Here is a 23775-nt window from a genome sequence, read left to right on the forward strand (position 1 = left end):
ACAACAACAACAACAACAACAGCAAGTTGAGCTAAGCACTTTAATTCCGAGAACAGCAGCCTATCAGACTGATCAGTAATTGCTACAGAGAAGTTACAGGTAGGTACCGGTAGCTGTGTTGGTCTGACGTAGTCGAAACAAAACAAAAAAATTCCTTCCTGTAGCACCTTAGAGACCAACTAAGTGTGCATGCACACCAAAGCTCATACCAATGACAAACTTAGTTGGTCTCTAAGGTGCTACTGGAAGGAATTTTTCTATTTTGCTACAGAGAACCTAAGAGATCCGACTCTGGAAGCAAAATGCACATGCTGGATGCATGGACACTGCAAAGCTACATGAGCGCCACACCTCGGCCTGGAAGACAGCACCAGCACTGCTCAGGTTCACTTAACGAAGCCCTTTAAATATCAGTTTTGTGATTGTGTGTGTGTGTGTGTGTGTGTGTGTGTGTGTGTGTGAGAGAGAGAGAGAGAGAGAGAGAGAGAGAGAGAGAGAGAGAGAGAGAGAGATGCAAATTCTTTGTTCGAAACAGCAAACAGGTATTTGGTGCCCCCCTAGTGTTCTACAGAGTGTGGTCACAACTGCCCAGGGGTCGTGCAACAGTGGTGGCCAAACTTGGCCCTCCAGCTGTTTTGGGACTACAACTCCCATCATCCCCAGCTAACAGGACCAGTGGTCAGGGATCATGGGAATTGTAGTCCCAAAACAGCTGGAGGGCCAAGTTTGGCCACCACTGTCTTACAACAAGAATAGCTTAAGGGGTCGATTCAGGGCATGCCATTCGGTGCTTCCCCAGTACAGCATCATTTCTGCCCCCTAAGACCAAATCTCCTCCAGTGATGTCTGGATCAGCGATGGCTCCTACTGCCAAGGGTAGTAGTTAGCGTCAAAAAGGGAGAGCTCTCTCTGCCTGTGTGTGTGCGCAGAGTTGTTGTTGTTGTTGTTGTTTAGTCGTTTAGTCATGTCCGACTCTTCGTGACCCCATGGACCAGAGCACGCCAGGCACTCCTGTCTTGCACTGCCTCCCGCAGTTTGGTCAAACTCATGTTCGTAGCTTCGAGAACACTGTCCAACCACCTTGTCCTCTGACGTCCCCTTCTCCTAGTGCCCTCAATCTTTCCCAACATCAGGGTCTTTTCCAAGGATTCTTCTCTTCTCATGAGGTGGCCAAAGTATTGGAGCCTCAGCTTCACGATCTGTCCTTCCAGGGAGCACTCAGGGCTGATTTCCTTAAGAATGGATAGGTTTGATCTTCTTGCAGTCCATGGGACTCTCAAGAGTCTCCTCCAGCACCATAATTCAAAAGCATCAATTCTTCGGCGATCAGCCTTCTTTATGGTCCAGCTCTCACTTCCATACATCACTACTGGGAAAACCATAGCTTTAACCTTAACCATTTTGGCAGCTGCACCTTCTGATTGGGAAGCCCTGCCCCTAAGAGCGGGGGGGGGGGGCTTTTGTCTTTATTGTTCCATAAAGAAGGAAAGATTCCACATCACCAACACAGCTTTTGCCCACTCTCTCGCTTCCTGGTTCTCTTCTCAGAGTTGACCTTGATTCAGTCCATGGAAGGCAGCAATCAGACGCTGGTGGTGACCGAATTCATCTTCCTGGGTTTCTCTGGGGTCCACAAAGGACAGTCCTTCCTCTTCCTCCTCTTCCTGGCCATCTACGTCTTCACCCTGGTGGGAAATGGGGTGATCTTCACTCTCATCCAGCTGGATCCACGCCTCCACAGCCCCATGTACTTTTTCCTCAGCCATTTAGCTTTCATAGATATCTGCTACTCATCCGTCACCATCCCCAAGATCCTGGTGAACTTCTTGCGCCAGAGACACACCATTTCCTACAACCAGTGCATGGCCCAGATGTTCTTCCTGATGACATTTTCTGCAACTGAGTGCGCCCTGCTAGCTGCCATGGCCTACGACCGCTATGCCGCCATTTGTCAACCCTTGCGCTATGCTCACCTGATGAGCAGAAGAGTGTGTGTCCCTCTGGCTACCGCTTCTTGGACCTGTGGCCTCCTGGCCTCCACCATTCACACTGCGCTCTCCACCAACCTGGCCTTCTGTGGGGCCACCCAGATCCACCACATCTTCTGCGATGCCCCTCCTCTTCTGCAAATCGCTTGCAGTGACACCTACGTCAACGAGATGGCCCTTCATGTAGCAAGTGTGTTTGTCAGCCTGGGGACTTTCCTCCTGGTGGTCATCTCGTATATCTTCATTCTGTCGGCCATCCTTCGGATCCGCTCTAACACCGGCAGGCGAAAAGCCTTCTCCACTTGCGCCGCCCACCTAGTTGTGGTCATCATCTATTTTGGGATGGCCAATGTGAACTACAACCGCCCGAGCGCAGGCTACTCTTTGGAAGTTGACACCCTGATCTCTACTCTCTATTGTATCGTCATCCCCATGTTAAATCCTGTCATCTACAGCCTCCGCAACAAGGAGGTGAAGGAAGCCCTGAGGAAGGTTCTGGGGGACTTGAAGAAGGGCTCTGATCTCCCTCACTAACAGGGATGCCTCTTGGGCCTAGCACCTGTGGAGAAATTCCCCTTTGCGAGTTCAAGTACGGAGGCTCACACCACAAAGCGATCAGACTTTGCTTAGCAGTGTATCACTGGGCAGAGTCCACAGAGTCTGTACCGAGATCCCAAAGGAGCAGAAAAGACTTTTCATGTATGCAACGACTGCCCTACGGATGCTATTAGCCCAGAGATGGAAAGAAGTTAGAGTCCCTACCAGAGAAGAATAGGAAACTAAGCTGTTGGAATACGCCGCCGAAATGGCAATACTGACCGGAAAGCTCAGGAGCCAAGAAGATAAAAACTTCAAGAAAGAATGGGGGAAATTTATAATTTATTTAGGAGACCACTGTAAGCAGATGAAAACATTAGCAGGATTCTAATAACACTTGCAATGCAAACAATATTATGGCCAATATGGAGAGGTATAAAATATGGATGATGAAATAATATGCAGTTGGAAATAGGACTCAAGGCGGGGATGATGGGAAGCCTGGAGATTCATAGAAATCGCTAAATATGGATATGTATTTGGTATTGTTAGAGCTCCACACTTTTAAAATCAAATGAAAATTATTTCAAAGAGTCTGGAAGAGCATTTCCATACACTATATAGCCAAATGGACGCCATCTTTGTTGTTTAGTCTCTACCCAACTGCTCTCTACCACCCCTGGCACTTAGCCATCTCACATCCAGCCACAGCCCAGGAAATACAACTTTCTCAACCCATTATTATTATCTTCACTGTACATATCAGAACCTCCCCCCACCCCCCAGCACGCTTAACAAGCTACAGGATTCCTTGAGGCAAGCCATGTACTTCAAATGTATGGTGTGTCTGTGATCTTTGATTTGGTTCGTTGGCTTGGCTTTTATGATGAGGTGGTGATGAAGATCATTATTTATTCCCTGCCCATCTGACTCGGTTGCCCCAGATCTCGTTTCTGGCCCTGAGACCGCAGGGGAGGCGTGGTGACAATGTGTTCGTGTGTTTAATGGAGTCAGAAAATTGCCTTCCTGCAGGCTGGCGAGTCTTCCAATATGTGCTGCTGGAAGCCTGTTGCACGTGAACGATGCCCTAAAATTAACGGAGGTTTTAGGGCCACCCAAAAGCATCTGCCCACAGCCGGGTGGGGATTGTGAGACCTTCAGAAAGAGGAGTGGTGAAAGCTTCACAAGTCTCACTTCATTTTTAATAGCTGAGGGATCAATGTGGGGGAGTATTCTTAGGAACCCTGAGGACACTTTTGAAAGCACGCAGTTAATTCTGCCTTGTGGCAAAGTCTCAAGCCTGTGCCCGCCAAAATGGAGAGGCACCAACTCAGAACACTGCCTTCCCCAACCTGGCGCCCTCCAGATGCTCTGAACTACAGCTCCCTTTAGCACCAGCCATCGCAGCCGCATGGGGCTGAGGGAACTATAGTCCAAAACGGCTGCAGAGCTGCAGAAGGCTGACATATGCTATCCACCACATGCAAGAGTTTTGAGTTGATATAAATGACTTTATTCTCTTTTTTATCCTTTTATGCACACCATGTATGATGAGTCATGCATGTTTCCCCCCTGGCAGAGCATTGCAAGATGAGCAACACAAAAAAGAAGCAGGGATTCCCCTCTGTGGGATGGAACACTGGGGCAGACAAGTCACAACAGTTCCTAGAGTGTCCACTAACAGGAACTCACCTGGAGGGACACCTGACTAAGTTCTTGTTCCTCCAGATATGCAGATGAGATGGATTAGCTGGGACAAAAGCCCCTAGCCAGCAGCCATTCTCTCTCTTAGCCTTTTCTCCTTCGATGGGAACACATCTCCAGAGAATCTCCAGATAGGATGGTTCTACCTCTTGGCCTGCAGCCAAGAGAGAGACCAGATGGAGCCTTACTTTACTAAGTAGTCTCCACATGTATATATCTGTAACTTTTCTACGTAAGCCTGCCTTTCTGAGATTATGCTGTTAACTCAGGATGAAACTGTAAGTAAACACTATCTTATTTTATAAACACTGTGTTGTGTATTTCTTTTAAGAGGGACAAAGGGGACTTTGCCAGGAAGTATAATATTGTACAGGTTTTAGCAAACCTGAATGCACACGCTTTGCTGCGCACAAAAGGGGAATGTCACTCTGCTGATATTGGAAGCTTGCTAACACAAGCTTGCATAGGATTTATCTAATAATATATCCTAATCCACATCCCTAACATTCCCACACCCTCCACCTACGTTACAAGGCGTGTGTGTCTGTGTGATCACACACACACACACACACACAATATCCAGCGATGCAGCATCTGAGGTTGCCCAGAGCAGGGCAGCTGAGCTTGTGTTTTGCACACCCACTCTAGCCCTTGAACTTCACTGCCTCCTTCCCGGAATTTTCAAACTTCCAGCTGCGTTTCTGATTTGTGCATCATTGTATTGCTTCGAGTGATCTAGAGGTGGGGTTTCCTTTGCTGGAGGTTTTCAAACAGAGATTATGTAGCTGTGATTCCTGCACTGCAGGGGGTCGGACTAGATGACCCGCAGGGTCCCTTCCAGCTCTACAGTCCTATGATTTGGTGGAGAGCTGAATTAGGCAGCTGCGGTTCCCTCAGAAAGAAAGAACAGGAAGGAAACATCAAGCCCAGAGGCAGCCTGAGCAAATTCAGAAACTGTACTCGGAAGGAAAAACAAATTTCTCTCTCTCACTGAATTGGGAGATGCATGCGAGGGGAAAGCCAAGCTCTTCTCCACTCCGGGGCTGGATTGGAGCCTATCGGTGTGAAACAGAAGGAAGCTGGGTTGTGGGCACAGAGGGGTTGGGGCACACAGAGTTTCCACATTACAACGGAGAGCATCACTGCAGCAGCTCCACGTAATTGGCTGGGAAGAGGCCATGCCGGCCTTGGCAGGATCCACGCCACCAGCCCTCGTCCACCTGCTCGATGTCCGTGATGGTGTCTCCAGGGTCAAAGGAAATCTCATCATCCCCCTCTGACAAAAAGGGAGAGGGAAAAAGAGGATGGGTGAGTCAGTTGCGATTGCTGTGGGCACCACAGCAGGGTTACAGAAGTGTCAAAGCAATGATTCTTCAACATCAACTTCGTTGGACTGGTCATGTTGTGCGGATGCCTGATTGTCATCTTCCAAAGCAACTACTCTATTCTGAACTTAAAAATTGAAAGCGTAATGCTGGTGGCCAACAAAAGAGGTTTAAAGACTGACTCAAGGCAAATCTAAGAAAATGTAGTATAAACACTGACAACTGGGAAACACTGGCCTGCGAGCGCTCCAGTTGGAGAACAGCCTTGACCAAAGGTGTCATGGGCTTTGAAGATGCTCAAACTCAGGACGCAAGGGAGAAACATGCTAGGAGGAAGGCACGCTTGGCAAACCCTCACTGTGATCAACTCCTGCCCGGAAACCAATGTCCCTACTGTGGAAGGACGTGTGGCTCCAGAATTGGCCTCCACAGTCGCTAACAGAGTCACTGTTAAAACTGTGTTTATGGAAGATAATCTTACATCGGCTACGAGGGATCCCCAAAGAAGAAAAAGACAGAAGGGGGGTCTCAGTTGTACCAATTGCCTCTCCGTTGTATCGGTCTGGCACCCCCCCCCCATCTGTCTTTCCGAGTACAAAGCCCACCCTGAACCTACGTAGTTTTGCTCCTGGACGTAGAATCATAGAGTTGGAAGAGACCCCAAGGGCCATCCAGTCCAACCCCCTGCCAAGCAGGAAACACCATCAAAGCATTCTTGACATATGGCTATCAAGAAGGAGGTCTTTAAGCTTGCTCTTTAGGGGTCAAGGACCTGCAGGTGCCAACCCATAATATACGCCTGTGATGCATCACTTGACGGCTGCAACCATTTCTGCATCAGAAAAGTCTGGTTGCAGCAGTTTGTGCCTTGCTTACTTCAAGGCTCTTTGAACCTGCAATGCGCTCCACAGGGAGCTTCCTTTGTGCTTGATCTGGAAGCCGCTGTGAGCGCAGGATGCTGCAGTGCAATTGCTGACGGGCGTGAGGCCTTGTTAGCCTATAACACCTGCACTCAGAGTTGCCGATTTGGTATCAGGGCAGGTTCAAGGAGTAACTATTAATATATAAAGCCTTTAACAACCTGGGATCAGTTTACCTGCGAGATCGCCTTGCCCCACAGGTGCCCACTTGTGTTGACTGGCAGAACTGGCACTGCTACCGCTGTCACATGATACCCATTTATATATCTTTGGAACTCCCTGCCTATTGATCTCAGGCAGGTACCTTCACTGCATGCCTGCTAAAAACTGCTTTGACAAGCTTACCCCTTTGCTTAGAAAGTTGGTGGCAGTTTGAACCTGTTTTTAGTCTATGGTTATCTTGAACGTCTGGAATTATTGCTGTCCACTTTTATTTCTGGTAGGTTTAGTATCCTTTTTTTGCAAACCGCTTTGAGGTTTTCTGACCATCAAGTGGTGTGCGCATTTAATGAAATTTTAAAAATATCCCACTCCTCCTGCCCCTGCCTTTCTGAACCCTAGGGAACCCTCCCCCCAAAATATAACATAGCCACTTATCTCCTCTTCTCAACAACCTCTCCGTGACAATATTGTATTAAAGGGGGTTGGACTAGATAAGCCCTGGGGTCCCCTCCAACTCTACCATTCAATGGTTCTATGGTGTCTGCTGTGGGTGATCTCTCCAGAACCCCATCACCACCACCCTCACACCCCAAGCCCCAAATGGATGCAAAACATTTGACTGACCTCCCTGGTAATCGTAGAGGGCTCGAGCACACAGCCCTGACTGGCTCGCTCCTGCAAGGGAAGAAAGTGGGGTGAGCTGACTTGCACCAAGCATGGAAGAACGTCCCAGGCACTTAGCATTGCCAGGTGCATTAAAAGGCAGCCCTCCATTTGCCCCCCCCCCAACCTCAGCTGCACTGATATCCTCTAGGTTAGATTATTGCAAGGTGTTATCCATGGGACTTGCCTCTGAAGACAATTTGGAAACTTCAGCTGGTGCAGAATTCAGCAGCCACGTTGCTAATCAGGGCAAGACAGTTTGAGCATATTATGCCAATCCTGGCCCAGCTGCACTGGCTGCCAATTAGTTTCCAGGCCCAATTCAAAGTGCTGGTTTTGACCTATAAAGCCTTAAATGGCTCAGGACCGCAATACCTCAAGGACCGCCTCTTACCAGACCCTGAGATCATCTTCTGAGGCCCCTATTTGTGTGCCCTCCTCCTTGAGAGGTCCGGAGGGTGGCAACACGAGAACAGGGCCTTCTCTGCAGTGGCTCCCCGTCTGTGCAATGCTCTCCCCCAGGGAGGTTCGCCTGGCGCCTTCACTATACACCTTTAGGCGCCAAGCAAAACCGTTCCTCCTCAACCAGGCCTTTGACTGATTAATATCCTGCAGCCTTTTAAATGTGTTTGTGGGAGAGGTGGGGTTATAGTTTTGTTCTGTTCTATTATGTAGGTTTTATTCCGTCTTTTTTTCTTTGCTCAACCACCCTGAGCTCTCTGGACGAAGGGCAGCATGCAAATTTAACAAATCAATAAATATCCGTAGGAAGAGCCACAGCTCAGTGGCAGAACACCTGCTCTGCATGCAGAAGTCCCACCCCCAGTGCTTTTTTCTGGGGGTACACAGGGGAACGCATACTCCTAAACATTTTTTGAATCTAAGTTTGGCCTCGTTGAGGGGCAGTACAGTGGTACCTCGGTTTATGAACACAATTGGTTCCGGAAGTCTGTTCATAAACTGAAGCGTTCATAAACTGAAGCGAACTTTCCCATTGAAAGTAATGGAAAGTGGATTAATCCGTTCCAGATGGGTCCGCGGAGTACTTAAACTGAAGCGTTCATAAACTGAAGCATGGGTGTAATTGGTTCCGGAAGTCTGTTCATAAACTGAAGCGTTCATAAACTGAAGCGAACTTTCCCATTGAAAGTAATGGAAAATGAATTAATCCGTTCCAGATGGGTCCGCAGTGTTCATAAACCGAAAATTCATATACCGAGGTGTTCAAAAACCGAGGTTCCACTGTATTTCAATATGAGTTGGAAAATGAGAGTACCCCGAAACATTTTTTTTTAAAAAAAGGAACTGCCCACCCCCACCCCCACCCCACCCCCCATGGTTGAGCCGGGACACTGAGGTCCATCTCCAAGGGCCTTCCCTCCCTGCGAGAAGTGAAGTTGCAGTGAAGCAGGCAGAGGGCCTTTTCAGTGGTGGCACCCGCCCTGTGGAACACCCTCCCATCAGATATTAAGGAGATAAAGAACTGCATAACTTTTAGAAGACACCTGAAGGCAGCCCTCTTTAGGGAAGTTTTTAATGTCTGATGTTTTATTGCATTTTTAATATTTTGTTGGGAGCCGCCTAGAGTGGCTGGGGAAACCAATTTATTACAGTGGTACCTCCGGTTGCAGACAGGATCCGTTCCAGAACTCCGGTCGTATCCCAAGGTTTTTGCAACCAAAGGTGCCTGTTCTGTGCATGCGCGCGTGGGGCGGTAGAGCCCTTCTGCGCATGCGTGCGGGGCAAAACCCAGGAAAATACTTCCGGGTTTGCCGCATGCGTATCCCAAAGGATACATGACCAGAGGTGTGCATAAGTAGAGGTACCGCTGTATTATCATCATCATCATCACTAATGGCAGCACCGCCAGGTAGGGCTAGGAATGCCTCCATTTCTCTCACCTGCCGAGGGCGCTCCCCCGCGGTTGCTGAGGACCTGATCCGGGATCACCTCGTAGTCTTCCTGGTCAGCGTCCAGAGCATTGTCGTAGATGCTTTCGTCCCCATCAAGGCCGCCCGGCATCTCCTCGTAGTCCCCACCGTCGGCGTAATCCTCATCCAAGCTGGGCGGCTCCTGGCGGTCAAAGGGCCCCCCGACTTCCTCATAGTCACCTCCGTAGTCCTGGCTTTGCGTGTCTACAGCTTGCGGCGGCGGCGGCATGTAAGGCGGCTTGGGGGGCTCTGCAACGCCCTCGTCCCAGGGCAGGCTCCGTGGAGGAAGATCTGGAGGGCGTTCCTCTTCCTCTTCTGGCGCCGCCTGAGCATCGGGAATAGGGGGGGGGGGGAATGAGAGCCCTACCAGCTCAGAGTGATTCACCTAAGTTTATTTCTATTTTTAAATTATTTTTATTGGTTTTACATATAATCACATTGCATAACATCCTATCCTTTTGTTTTATCTCTTTGGCTCAACTGAGCCTAACGGCTTCTCTCCCTCCCGTCTGATGGTTTACAAAATTAAACTTTGCGTCTTTACATTTCGCTTTGTTTCCTATCCTTGTTATATCATTACCTAAAATATTACATTACTCAACCTGAATAGGTAGCAATTTCATCTTACAAATCTTCAGATAACCCTGCCAGTGATGTTCATTGCTTACAGCTGTCCTTCAGATATAATATAAATCTGTTCCAGTCCTGCTTGATCTTGCTGGTTCCGGATTCTTCCCATCAGTTTCGCCAGTTCTGCAAAGTCCATCAGCTTCCCCTGCCTCTCTTCTTTTGTTGGTAACTCCTGTGGTTTCCATCTTTGGGCTAACAAAATTCTTGCCGCAGTTGTTGCATAGAAGAACAATTTTTTATCTTGTCTCGGTATCTCTCTACCCACTATCCCCAATAAAAAAAAGCTTCTGTGTTTTTTTTTAACGAAAGTGGTTTTTAAACATTTTCTTTAACTCGTTATATATCTGTAAGGGTGACTCTCTACAGGGATCCAGCCCCCATCATCCTAACGTCCACCTCTCCAAGCACAGGGAGCAGCAGTGGGTCTGAAGCAGCCAGGGGGGGAGGGGAGAGACTCGGAGGGGGAGAGAGGCCAGCGATGGGAAAGCTCAGGGGAGGAGAGATGTAGGCAAGGGCTCAAGGATGCTGGAGAGCCCTTCCACTGCCTGGAGCAGGATGAGGCTGAGAGGGCATCCCTCCTTCCGGCGCAAGAGTTAAGGAGAGCACCGCGACGCAGGTCAAGGGGGAGGCGTTTTGGGGTGCCCCGACTACTTTGCTGGCGTAGAAACAGACGTACGCCATTGCCGGATTCTGGTTCGGACCGAGAGTTCATGTTTTAAGCTATCCCTGCACTGTAAATACTTTGCACAATACAAGTCTTTGAAGACAAACTGGACTCAAGTGGAGTTACTCTAGAGTAGCCACGATGACCCTCTGACAATATCATTTCCCAGAAAGCTTTTACCTCTTTACATGTCCCCCACATATGGTAAAAAGTACCCTCCTTTTCCTTACATTTCCAGCATTCATTTTTTGCTCTATACATTTTAACCGGTGTTAAATACCACCTATACATCATTTTCATAACATTTTCCTTAAGCGTGCTGCTGCATGCAGTAAAATTAATACCTTCATTCCATAACCTTCACCTAAGCTTAAGAATATAAGAATTTCAGGTGCTTGTAGGTCAGGCACCCCAGACCCACCAAGTGTCCTTATTTTCCAGGGACAGGAGGTCAGTCCACAGACTGAAAGGAACTCTCCAGTCCCCTTGGCCACTTTACACCTCTTGGGTGGCCCCTCTCCATTGGTGTTCCCCAAAGCATCGCCATCTTGGCCATGCGTGAGCCCTTACCTGGTGCTCAGGGGCTGGCGGTGGCACAGGGGGCAAGCCAAGGACCTCTCTGTCCATTTTCATGGGCCCTGGCAAGAGTCTTGGGGCTGGAGCCTTGCTCCTTGGCTCCTCACTTCTCTGGGTTTCCTGAAATGATAAAATTAAAGGATAAAATTACTGTATATTCTGCCTTTTTCCCAGAGAACTTATACAGATCAGGTAAGATACAAAAAGCTGGAAACATAAAATGCAGTAGTTTAAAATGGGATATCAGCTCCACCCAAGGCGTGATGGAGAACAGCAACAACGAGGAAAAGATAGACATAATATTTTACAAGGACAGGAAGAAACAACACGGACAGAATAATTGCCCCACACAGGAAGAACAAGGATATAGTTTGAATGCTTCACCTGTAGTTTTATAAATCATTTAATGAATTGATACGAATGGAAGTCGTTAATACTGCAGTTGTTGTATAAGGGATTGCTATTTTGACTGGAGTGTAATTGAAGTTAATAATATTTTGGAAGGCAGGAAAAAAAATCATCAAACCATCAATTCTAGCATGGGGGGGGGCACCTAAATTATAAAATTTGGTATCAGAATGATTGGTAGCCAGTGCTTTAAAAAAATGTTAGGGGTACTCTCATTTTGACTCCATAAAACCGCCATTTTATAGTTTAAATCGGGGGAAATAAATACAGTAAATGGACAAGGATTCACAAAATGTTTAGGGGTAAGCGTACCGCTGCATCCCCCCCCCCCCAGAAAAAAAAGCACTGGTCTTAGTAATTGTTTTATAATTTGGCATTGTAATAACGAGGCTATTATTGGATTGTTGTAATTGAAAACTAATTTTATGACAGTAGTTTAAAGGGGACCAGAGGAGGAGCAACTGCTGGGAGGAAAAAACGCCTTGGGGCATCTGCAACGACACAACCGGACGCCTCCGCCTGCCCCAGATGAAGACCCCCCCCCTCTCAGTCTTCTCTTATCCAGGCTAAACACACCCAGCTCCCTCAACCGTTCCTTATAAGCCTTGGTCTCCAGACCTTCGATCTTCCTCTCGCCCTCCGCTGCACAATGCATGGTATGGACGCCCCCTGCGATGTTGCTCAGTGGGAGATTGGGGTGACGTGTAATGCCTGCCTGACCCCCCCCCCACACACACCTGAAGGCAGCTTAACCTGAGATTAGCCAGAGGCCTGGCCGGGGTGGAGGAAGGGGGGTTCGGTGGGGGTGGGCCGCCCCGGGTGTCACCACTGAGGGGGGTGACAAAATGCCGGCTGGCACTCACTGCGGGGCCTGCAGCAGCGCGCCTGAGCCACGCGTCTCTCCTGGGAATGACACGGTGGCTTGGGCGCCCGCAGGCTCCGCGCTGCCCCAAAGGGTCCGCCCGCCACCTCCCCCTCAGTTGTAGGGCGGCTGAGTGGGAGGAAACAGGCAGACTCCTCAGAAGCCCAGGGGAGCATCCTGCCCCACCCCTGGGCGCAGCTCACATGCGCCACCCCAGACACCCAATCGGCTTGCTCTGCCGCTGGGCCTGGCTTGGACTGGTCCACAGAGGACATGAATGACCATGCGCCTCACCTCCTGCTCCTGTTGGCCTTGCTCCTCCTGCTCCTGCAACTGCTTCTGGGCTGCCTGGCGCTCCTGCTTCTCCCGGGCCTGCCGACGCGCTCGCTCCTCCTCTGCCCTCTTCCGGTTATCTTCCTCGGCTGACTTGGCCATGCTCTCGAACCGCTGCCTCAGGTTCCCTGCTCCAGCAGAAGCTGGTGACAATGACAAGGTTCAGGGTGAGGACTTGGTAGTGGGGGCTGTGGGGGCCTCCCTCCACCCACACCCACTGAATAATACAGTTTGTTATAAAAACTAACAGCCTCGTACCCAACGTAGCGCAGGAATTCGAAGAGGCAAAAGAAAACAGCGCAGTTTTGAAATCAGTGCAGCTTCAAGATCAGTGGTTAAAATCAGTGCCGTTTCAAAAGGTTCAGTCCACCATCTTGATTCAGAATGGTACTCAATTTTATCCCAAGGAAGGTGAAATCAGTAATTTCAAGAACCGTCATGCAAAATTGGGTTACGATCTTTTAGGGGGCATCTTAAATGCACAATGAACCAACCAACAACGTTCTAAAATATATCATATGTGGAGGGTTGGTTCTGAGGGTCATGAGCATAGCCAAAATTACCTTTACCTTGGCTGGCAAGTGGGGGGGGGAGGGTAAAGCCCCGTGGGGAGGCCCCTTCCCCTGGTGTCTCCACTGCCTCCCCTCACTCTTCCACATGTGAGCAACCTGTCGACAGGAGGAGGAAGCAGGCAGGCAGGCAGAGAGAGAGAGAGAGGTGAAGGCAGAAGAAAAAGGCTGGAGTGGAGCTGCAGCCAAGCGTGTATGACTGAATTCTCTAGAGTAAAATGCATGCATGATGCAACTTGACTTTATAGTGGATCGTGGAGTTGGGGGGGGGCTTGGGGGGCATCTTCTCCAGCTCCCTGGCTCAGTCTAGAGCCCATAGTACAGGAGGCACCTACCCTTTCTGGACGGCTTGCTAAGGGGCTGGTGCAAATACAGTGGTGCCTCGCTAGACAAATTTAATTCGTTCCACGGGTCTTTTCTTATAACGAAAAATCCGTCTAGCGAATCCCATAGGAATGCATTGATTTTTTTTGATTTTTTTTTTGCCCATAAGAACGCATTAATTGAATTACAATGCATTCCTATGGGAAACCGCGATTCGCTAGACGAATTTTTCATAAAACGAATTCATCTAGCGAGGCAACCTCCACTCGAAAAATCCTTTCGTTAAGCGGAAATTTCGTTAAGCAGGGCATTCGTTAAGCGAGGCACCACTGTAGCTCCCTTCCAGCAACTAGGGGGTCTCGATTCCTAGGGATTTTTCCAACATCACTCATGGATCATTGTGGGCATCTAAGCACTGACCTTGACAGGTTGACCTGGGAAGAGACTTACCGGCCTCCACAGGCGTTGTCTTCTCATACGAGGAAGTTGGAGCTTCCATCTCGTTGAAACCAGCAGCGCTCTGCAAAGAGAGGTTCACAGTACACCCAGCTAGCCAGGACGGAGGTGCCACAGGTTCTCCGCAAGAGGCTGCGCATCATTCCCTCCCAGAACCAGACTCTGAGAAGGTCAACCATGGGCGCTCACAGGGTCTTATCAGGATGGATTATTTGCCCCATAGAGGGCATTGGGTGGAGGGTGGAGGGGCGAGCTCTGCTTACCTTGTCCACCCGGTCCTTCTGCACCCCATAGCGGCCCCCAAATCCCTTGGCATGATCTGCAATGTGAGAGGGGGGAAAGGGAGCAAATGAATTGCCCTCCAGAAACCAAGCCACAGGGGCCTTTCAGCAAAGGCAAGCCCATCTCCATGATGGGCTCTATACATTTGACAGCCTCTTCCAAGGGCTTCACCCCACCCCACCCCACAGCATTCTCTGAACCAGGGGGCAGTGGACACCGACCTGTCTGGGACTCGTGGGGTTTCGATTCCTCTTTGTGTGACCAGCTCAGGGCAGACTTGTCTTGGCGGTCTTTTTGCACCCCGTACTTGCCCCCAAAGCCAACGGCGTGATCTGCAAGGGGGGGCGAGTGAATTTCAGAAAGATGCCGCCATGGCTCCAGCCCACAAGAGCTGACCCCATTTTGCTCCGTGGTCTGCCCCACATCAGAAGGGATCCATTGTTCTCATGGTGGCCAAACAGGTGCCCCAGTTGGGAAGCTCACAAGCAGGCCCCAGTTTCCCCCACCTGGGATTCATGGGGTGCCCAAAATAGTGGGATGGGAAGGAAATATGCCTGCGGGGGGCCACTTCATCCCTGTGGTTTGGAGGTTAGCAACCTCTATTCTATAGGCACAAGCTCTCAGGTTTCCCCCAACAACTGAGCTATGGATAGTTAACAGAGGATCATAAAATGACTCCAGGGTCCTCTCCAACCCCCTGCAATGCAGAAATCACAGCTAAGGTAGTCCTGGCAGATACCTATCCAACGTCTGTTTAAAAACCTCCAAGGTAGGATAATCCACCACCTTCTGAGGGAGAGTCCGTCCCACTGTCAAAAATCTCTTACTGTCAGAAAGTTCTTCCTAATGTTCCACAGAATCTCATTTCTTGTCATTTGAAAGCATCCATTTGAGAGTTCTCTGGAGCAGCAGAAAACAAGCTTGCTCTCTCTTCCATGGGACAACCCTTCAGATCTTTGGCTATATCTCCTCTCAGCCTCCTCTTTTCCAGGCTAAACATGCCCAGCTCCCTCAACCGTTCCTCATCAGGCTGGGTTTCCAGACCCTCGATCATCCTGGTCTCCCTCCTCTGACTGCACATCTTCCAGCTTGCCAATATCCTTCTCAAACACAGGACTCCAGCCTTCCACAGCCAGGTGTCCTCCAGATATTATTGCACCCCAACTCCCTGTGGCCTACATGGCCAACAGCCAGGGGTGGTGTTTAGCAATCCTTAGACTTCACCAAGTTGAGGAAGGCTGGGCTAAACAACCCAATGAAGGCTTGCTTGTCTCTTTCCAAGAGCTCCACCCACATCGTTCTCTGAACCAGGAGGCATTCGACACCCACCTGTCTGGGACTCGTGGGGTTTCGATTCCTCTTTGTGCGACCAGCTCAGGGCAGATTTGTCTTGGCGGTCCTTTTCCACTCCGTACTTGCCCCCAAAGCCAATGGAGTAATCTGCAAGGAGGTGAAACCTGGTGAATTTCAGAGAGATGCAGACACTGTTGGATATACTGGGGGGGGGGGCAAATCATAAACGGCCTCGGCCCAGTCTCCACCCCCATCGTTCTGCCCGGACACTGAGGTCCAGCGCCGAGGGCCTTCTGGCGGTTCCCTCACTGGGAGAAGCAAAGCTACAGGGAACCAGGCAAAGGGCCTTCTCCGTAGTGGCACCCATCCTGTGGAACACCCTGTGGAACATCAGAGGTCAAAGAGAACAACAATTACCAGACCTTTAGTAGGATCTCAAGGCAGCCCTGTTTAGGGAAGCTTTTAATCTTTGATGAATTTCTGTATTTTAGTATTTTGTTGGAAGCCGCCCAGAGTGGCTGGGGAAACCCAGCCAGATGGGCGGGGTACAAATAAATTATTATTATTATTATTATTATTATTATTATTATTATTATTATTATTTGTTCCAGAAACAGAGCAGTTCCAAGAAGCAGCAGAAGGCTATGCAAGGACATTTTCTGTGGGAAGTGTTCTTTGGACAAGCGCAGTGGGTAACAACGGTTCTGTGTAACTTGTTGTAATTTGTTGTGAGTCTTGCAGTGAGAGAAGCAGAGAGAGTCTTGGACTCTTGTTGGACTCTAAGCATGTCTTGACCACAGAAGTGATGAATGTCTGTGTATTTGCTACCAATATGCTTTTATGCCTGTCAGGTAAACTTCTACACTTGACCGAATATTTATGCCATCCCTGAGTGTTAATTGTCTAGTGTGTGTACCTTCAACCCTGAAGATGCTTCCAAGGAAGGAGCTGTGTTGAGATGTAACTCTGCTGAGTATGGATACCGGCACACACGCACAGCGAAAGTGATGCTGGATCCAATCCTTCTAAATCATCCATCAGGCGGTGATGGGTTGATCCAACAGAAACAGCTGCAACCCACAAGAGCTGGGCCACCTCAGCAAAAATGGCAGGAGTGAGATAGAGCTGGGAAGCCGAGCTCCCTCCACCAGCTCTGCAGAAACAGGCCAGCCCCATCAGGCCTCCTCTCCCCTCAGCTGCCACCGTGGGGCTCTCAGGATGCCTCAGAGGAAAAGAGATGGCAAGCAGAAAGCTCCTTTCATCACCGTTGCTGAAGGCTCGGCTCTCAAGAGCTGAAATATACTCGGAGTCGAGAGTGAATTTCATGCTCTTTATTCAGCTCTTAGTCATCAAGGAGAAGAAGAGAAGAAGAATCCCCTTTCCCCAAAACCATCTGCTTATATACATTATTTACACAATGGGCTTCGCTTGATTGGCTACTTCAGGGGTACACCTGTGGGCCAATCAGCTTGTGGATTGACTTCTGCCAGCAGCCTGATTGGCTGCTCCTGCAGGCCAATCAGGTTGTGGATTCACTTCCACCTGGAGTTGGATTGGGTGGCTCCTGCGGACCAATCAGACTGCTGATTCTGGTTCCTATTGTTCTATGATTCCGCTCAGTACATGTTGTTGTTGTTGTTGTTTAGTCGTTTAGTCATGTCCGACTCTTCGTGACCCCATGGACCAGAGCATGCCAGGCACTCCTGTCTTGCACTGCCTCCCGCAGTTTGGTCAAACTCATGTTCGTAGCTTCGAGAACACTGCCCAACCATCTCGTCCTCTGTCGTCCCCTTCTCCTTGTGCCCTCCATCTTTCCCAACATCAGGGTCTTTTCCAAGGATTCTTCTCTTCTCATGAGGTGGCCAAAGTATTGGAGCCTCAGCTTCACGATCTGTCCTTCCAGGGAGCACTCAGGGCTGATTTCCTTCAGAATGGATAGGTAATAACAAGAACCAAAGGAGTGCTCCTCTGGGAGTGAAGCCAAACTGCTGCATTAGCAGGACCAAAGTCACTTCCCTGGGGTGCAAGCCTGGGCATTGTGTTTGGAAGCCCTGGGCTCCCCAGATGACAAGACCCCCCCTCTCTCTCGGCCTTGTTGATGTGGTTGAAAGAAAAGCAGAGTGATACGTTCGGCACCAGCTTGGTTGCAGAAGTTGCTGGAAGGAGGCGTACAAGGCGCCATCCGACCGTCTTCTAGGAACAGCTGTTTAGAAACTGGTGCCTGAGTTTTTATTTTTCCTCTTCCCTTCCTGCCCATTTCCCCTCGTGTGTCGTGTTTTTTAGACTGTGAGCCTGCAGGTAGGGACTGCCTTGTTCTGACCGTGTGTGAGATGATCTGGAAGTCTTTATGGCTGAAGTGTGGCACACCAAATGCTCAAAATAGGAGAGTGCTCTCTGCGTTCCATGCTGAGCTGAACTCCAGTAGGAGACAGCATTCTTTTGCATCGCCTTCTGGTGCATAGCTCTATATCAGGGGTCCCCAAACTTACATCGCCGAGGGCCGGTGCCACCAGTGCCGATTGCACTGCGGGCCGGAGCGTGCAGGAGCATGCTCCCATACATCTGCAAACGTGCAATTTCCAGTGCACTTCTGGGTCACTGGAACACCGGAAATAGCTTGTGCGCATGGGCCTCCTCCGGCATGGAAGTGCGCCAGAAATAATGCCTGCGCATGCTCACAAGCTATTTCTGACACTCCGGCAACCCGGAAGTGGGCAGCCGCGCCATTAAGAGCGGGTGGTGGCAGCGGGGTTCACCAGGGGCCACATAAAAGAGCCTCGCAGGCCGCATCCGGCCCCCGGGCCTTAGTTTGGGGAAGCCTGCTCTATGTGCCTCTATCGTCCCCCTCCAGCCTGTCCTCCAGCCATGGACAAATGTGGTCTCCTGTGCTTCTCCATATGCTCAAAATGCCTCTTCCCTCTCCAGAGGCCTTGAAGCACATGGAGAGAGAGGCAGAGGGATGGCTGCAGGAACTGTTTGGCTGTTTGCATTTCCTGAACCAAGAAACGAAATCACACTTCAAAATCACCCTTCAAAAATCACACTTCTCCAAATTTTGTGATGCTGCACTCCAAAGTTTTCTGAAAAACAAAAAAAATGAAGGGAGGAAGGAAGGGGGGGGAAAGGATGAATGAGAGGAAGCAGCAGGAATCTCTCCAAGCTTACCTTTCTGGGAGGTGTGCATCTCAACTTCACCCTTGTACTCAAAACCGAGAGCCGACTGTGGGGAACAGAAGGTGAGGAAAGTTGCTGTTGCTGTTATAGATAATGTACATATAAAAAACCCACAGAGAACAACACAAGGAAATAAAAAACAACACAAGGAAATAAAAAGGACAGCTCTCTGCCCCCAAGAGCTTGCAATCAACGTGCTATGAGTGGGGCAGGCAAGTGTCACGATCCCTCAGCCTAGCAATAACCTGGAGACAGAGGTGGGGGCTTCAGGTTGGGGAGCCACGTCAGGTTCAAAGGATCATAAAATGTCTGGAGAGAGTCCAGATTCAGTTAGAGGATGGGTGGCGGTTAATGGATCGAGGTTGTTGTTGGGGAACAAGGGTTGGGCAGGTGTGGGGGACTCCCTGGTGCTGAATGGGGCAACTGTGCCCCTGAAGGACCAGGTGCGCAGCCTGGGAGTCATTTTGGAATCACAAATGTCCATGGAGGCGTAGGTCCATTCTGTGTCCAGGGCAGCTGTCTACCAGCTCCATCTGGTATGCAGGATGAGACCCTCCCTGCCCGCAAACTGTCTCGCCAGTGGTGCATGCTCTGGTTATCTCCCGCTTGGACTACTGCAATGGGCTCTACGTGGGGCTACCTTTGAAGGTGACCCAGAAACTGCAATTAATCCAGAATGTGGCAGCTAAACTGGTGACTGGGAGCGGCCGGCAGGACCACATAACACTCATCCTGAAAGACCTACATTGACTCCCAGTACGTTTCCGAGCACAGTTCAAAGTGTCGTTGCTGACTTTGAAAGCCCTAAACGGCCTCAACCCAGTAGACCTGAAGGAGCGTCTCCACCCCCATCGTTCAGCCCAGACACTGAGGTCCAGCTCCGAGGGCCTTCTGGCGGTTCCCTCCCTGCGAGAAGTGAGGTTGCAGGGAACCAGGCAGAGGGCCTTCTCGGTAGTGGTGCACACCATAGCTGCCAAGTCTCCCGTATTCCCCGGGAAACCCCCGTTTTTCCAGCCATTTCCCACTGGCAGCCCAGATTTTTAAAAAAACCATAAATCCCCCGGATTTTTACCGGCCCGGGGAGGCTCCTTCTGCACATGTCTGGAGTCTCTGGACATGCACAGAAGCAATTCCTGGCGCTGCAGCCATTTTGGAAATGGTCAGAGCATGCGTAGAAGCAACTTTCAGTGTCGCTCTGCCCAGTTCCAAAATGGCCGCAGTGCGACTTCCGGTTCCGCGCAGCTGCCAATCCCGGATTTTTCAGTCTGGAAGTTGGCACCTATGGGTGCCATATCAAAGGTAAACACAACTAGACACTCACCTTGTCTGCTCGGTCCCTCTGCACCCCATACTTTCCTCCGAAGCCTTTGACTCCATCTGTCTGAGATGAGTGCATTCCCACTTCAGCAACATACTCATGGCCCAGAGCACTCTGGGAAATCAAGACAGAGCGGTGTCAAATCCTGCCAGTTAATTCTGGGCAGATAATTCCAAGGGTGCCCTGGTTGTTTGGTTGGTCAGCTCCCCACCCCTCTCTGCAAGCCACTTTGACAGCTGGGGGAGGCCCCCCGATGTTAATCACCTGACGTCATGATGATGTCATGATAATGACAACTTCAAAGGCCTGCTCAGCAGGACCTACTCTCAAGCAAGCACACAAAGGACTGAACTCTTAATGTCATTAACTTGAATTTCACCATCCTGAAGGGTGGTGAGGAGGGCAGAGAATTCCATCGGAAACAGGAGTGGAAATTGCTGCAAATCTCACGTTCGTCCAAGATCGGAAACAGAAACCACGCAAGAGAGTACGAAGTAGATTTGTTAGTGTTGGGTTTCATCAGTCTGCAAATGTTATGTAAATAGTTACACTATTTTATGCATTGCTTTTGACATTTCCCGTCCACTGAAATGCATTTAAACAAGGCAATTAATTACATTAGTTTCAACCATTGTGGATCCTGAGATGCAGGGCCGGCTCAAAGGGTTTTGCTGCCTGAAGCCAAGGGCATGAAGTTACCTCCTTCCAGTCTCATTTCACGTACAAAGGCGCAGCAGCCCATTGAATCTTATTTCAACACCCACTATTGCAAGGACAGTGGCCTTGTTTTGTGCGTGCAGGGTAGGGTAGGGTAGGGTAGGGCAGGGCAGGGCAGGGCAGGGCAGGGCAGGGCAGGGTAGGGTAGGGTAGGGTAGGGTAGGGTAGGGTAGGGTAGGGTAGGCTGCACAGCAAACACAGAGAGCTCTCTCTACTCACCAACCCTCAATATTTCTTGCCTGAGGCAACAGCCTCACTCTGCCTCGTAGTAGGGCCAGTCCTCAAATAACATAGGTTTTAGCAGAAACCGAACTGCAGTGGAACGGAAACATCTCAACAAACCCAGGATGTGATGGAGACTGTTGTCTCCTTATATTCCTAGTGGTGAGGGTGAGGGTCCAGGTTACTAGCGTGGAAAATGGGCCCTTGCTTCTTGGACACACACACACACAAAATACACAAACAAACCCACATCCTTTGTAGCATCCAAAGAACAGCGCCCTCCCCCTTTTGCACCTTGTCCATGCGGTCCTTCTCCGTGCCAAACTTGCCCCCGTAACCGTAGGACGCCTTGGGTGCTGCCTCCAACTCCTTCTTCTTGAGAACTTCATGTTCCTCGGACACTTTGCTCCTCAGCTTGTGGATGCTGGAGAGCCAAAGCACAAAGGGGGGGGGGAGTTTGAAAAAGGAGGCAGGGCTGAACGGCCCCCAACCCAGCGACCATTTCAAGGCAGCTCCCTTCTCTACTCTGTCCGCCCCATCTCTAGAAATGCGGCGTTCAATTTGCAGCCATCTCCAGGCAGAACTGAGGTCACTTCTGCGTGGCCCGTTTATCTAGCTTTCACCCTGATAGGTTAGCAGGGAGATTGGATGATGTTGGCTATTCAACAAGCATTTATAAAAATCATAGATTTGTAGTGTTGGAAAGGACCCTGTGTCAGTTTGCATTTCTTGGTACAGAAAGGATTGATCTGACGTGAAAGAGATCTTTCCTATTCTATCTAATTCAAGAGGGTTCTGGAAGCTTTTCTGTGAAAGAAACAAGCAGAGGGTTCACAACGTTTGGGTTATTCCTTCAGAGAAGCTGGCTTAAACTGGTCCTGTTATCTCTTTCAGTCAAGGTCATGCTGACTATAAAAGTAAGGCAGGAAGGAGCCTGGGTGTCGCTTTTTCTTTCTATCTCTCTTCCTTCTGGTGTGGTGTTCTGCAGTGGAAAAGCAACATGCTGCAGCCCTGGAGCAGAGAACAGGTGGGGCGGTGGCTGGCGTGCATCCTGGGGCTGTGGCATGTATCCCGGCGGGGCAGCCACAATGGCACCCTTTCCCCAGGCAGCGTGATCCCAGTGGGGTGCCATCGTGGCTGCCCCTCCCACCCACGCTGGGTGCCCCGCCCCCAGAATTCACACCACGCCCCCAGAATGTGGACCACACCCCTTTGGACGGCGCGTCACACCCCCAGGACGCACGCCAGCCCCGGCCCCGGTGCCGGAGCATGAAGCTCCGCCACTGCCTTTCCCCAAATGGTACCCGGGGCAGCACACTCCCCCCGCCCCCCGCCCCCCATTGTACGCCAATGGTGTTCTGTACATAGTATGCTTAGCGGTAAGGATTTAGACTTATTATAAGTTATTGTAAGTTTAAGTTACATCTGCTGCAACTGGATTTCTTATGGACAGGGCCAATCCTGAATGTACTGGATTTGTGACCATGATGCTCATTTGCCTTCAGTAGCAGTAAAGCTCTGCTGGATGAAATATTAATTGCCTCTGGTCTATTTTTGCGGGATCCTGCAAAGTGTTTAAGCTTTTACTCTGCTAACTGTACATTACAGGGACCCTGGTGGCGCTGTGGGTTAAACCACAGAGTCTAGGCCTTGCTGATCAGAAGGTTGGCGGTTTGAATCCCTGCAATGGGGGGAGCTCCTGTTGCTCGGTCCCAGCTCCTGCCCACCTAGCAGTTCGAAAGTACCTCAAAGTGCAAGTTGATAAATAGGGACTGCTCCGGCGGGAAGGTAAACGGCGTTTCTGTGCACTGCTCTGGTTCACCAGAAGCAGCTTTCTGTCTGCGGACAAACGCCGGCTCCCTCGGCCTATAGAGCGAGATGAGCGCCGCAACCCCAGAGTCGGACACGACTGGACCTGATGGTCAGGGGCCCCTTTACCCCTTTACCTTTTTAACTGTACATTGGAATCTGCTCTGGATCAATATTGAGTAGAATTCCACGGCACCCTGAGGGCCATCTAGTTCACCTGCTGCAACACAGGAATCTTCACTCAAGGATCCCTGACAGATGGCCACCCAACATCTGTTTAGAAGCCTCCAACTAAGGAGAGTCCACCACCTTCTAAACGACTCTTACGGTGAGAAAGTTCTTCCTAATGTTTAGCTGGAATCTCCTTTCACGGATTCGAATCCGTCGGTTCTGGTCCTATTCATTCTGGTTGATTTTACAAGGAAGTTCCAGGTGGTGTTGTGTCAAAGCAGGAATCATCTCACGCTGGCTGCGCAGTTCATTTTCCTGCCTCTTCCCTTATTGCAAAGAAGTCTGATCTTTTGGGGAAGTGGGTTTTTGCACAAAACCTCCCAATCAGAATTTGCCGGCATGCGGCTGAATCTCACCCACAAATAGCAACATTCTGGAAGGGCCCCAAAAAGGGCTGTGGAGATGGAGCTTCTGCGATCCCAGGTGGAAGAGAATCCCACAAGTGTAGGACAACTTTGCAGGTTAGAGAAATACTTAGAAATTCCTTCTTTGTGCAGCACCTACTTAAAGCACGGAGCTCGCTCCCAAAGGAAGCAACAATGGCCACTAACTTTCATGGTTTTAAAAGAGGAGAGGCCTGGGGAAAAATGTATAAAGATTTGAGTGAATAGTGGGAAATGATTGTTGTTAAAAAAATTGAAGTTATGATATTGAGATGTATAGGACTTGATGGAGTG

The 23775-nt window shown here is 49.9% G+C and overlaps 2 protein-coding genes across 2 annotated transcripts in view; one reads left to right on the forward strand and one right to left on the reverse strand.

The window, feature by feature from the left end:
- The first annotated feature begins 1565 nt into the window (after positions 1–1565).
- On the forward strand, positions 1566–2522 carry LOC148684706 (olfactory receptor 5V1-like). The gene has a single exon (XM_088652556.1). The coding sequence runs from the start codon at positions 1569–1571 to the stop codon at positions 2520–2522; it is 954 nt and encodes a 317-aa protein (XP_088508682.1). The 5' UTR covers positions 1566–1568.
- Positions 2523–2850: 328 nt separating this feature from the next.
- Positions 2851–23775, reverse strand: part of HCLS1 (hematopoietic cell-specific Lyn substrate 1) — a 32299-nt gene continuing 11374 nt past the window's right edge. Inside the window, exons 4-15 of the mRNA XM_035128421.3 lie at positions 21353–21482; positions 20123–20233; positions 18793–18847; positions 15664–15774; positions 14556–14666; positions 14316–14371; positions 14047–14116; positions 12665–12846; positions 11095–11220; positions 9201–9555; positions 7261–7311; positions 2851–5505 (exon numbers count right to left, since the gene is read on the reverse strand). Of these exons, the coding sequence (XP_034984312.3) occupies positions 5369–5505; positions 7261–7311; positions 9201–9555; positions 11095–11220; positions 12665–12846; positions 14047–14116; positions 14316–14371; positions 14556–14666; positions 15664–15774; positions 18793–18847; positions 20123–20233; positions 21353–21482 (1495 nt within the window). The 3' untranslated portion in view covers positions 2851–5368. The remainder of the gene's footprint in view (positions 5506–7260; positions 7312–9200; positions 9556–11094; positions 11221–12664; positions 12847–14046; positions 14117–14315; positions 14372–14555; positions 14667–15663; positions 15775–18792; positions 18848–20122; positions 20234–21352; positions 21483–23775) is intronic.

Source organism: Zootoca vivipara, chromosome 9, assembly GCF_965207765.1.
Source record: "Zootoca vivipara chromosome 9, rZooViv2.hap1.1, whole genome shotgun sequence".
Classification (NCBI taxonomy): Eukaryota; Metazoa; Chordata; class Lepidosauria; order Squamata; family Lacertidae; genus Zootoca; species Zootoca vivipara.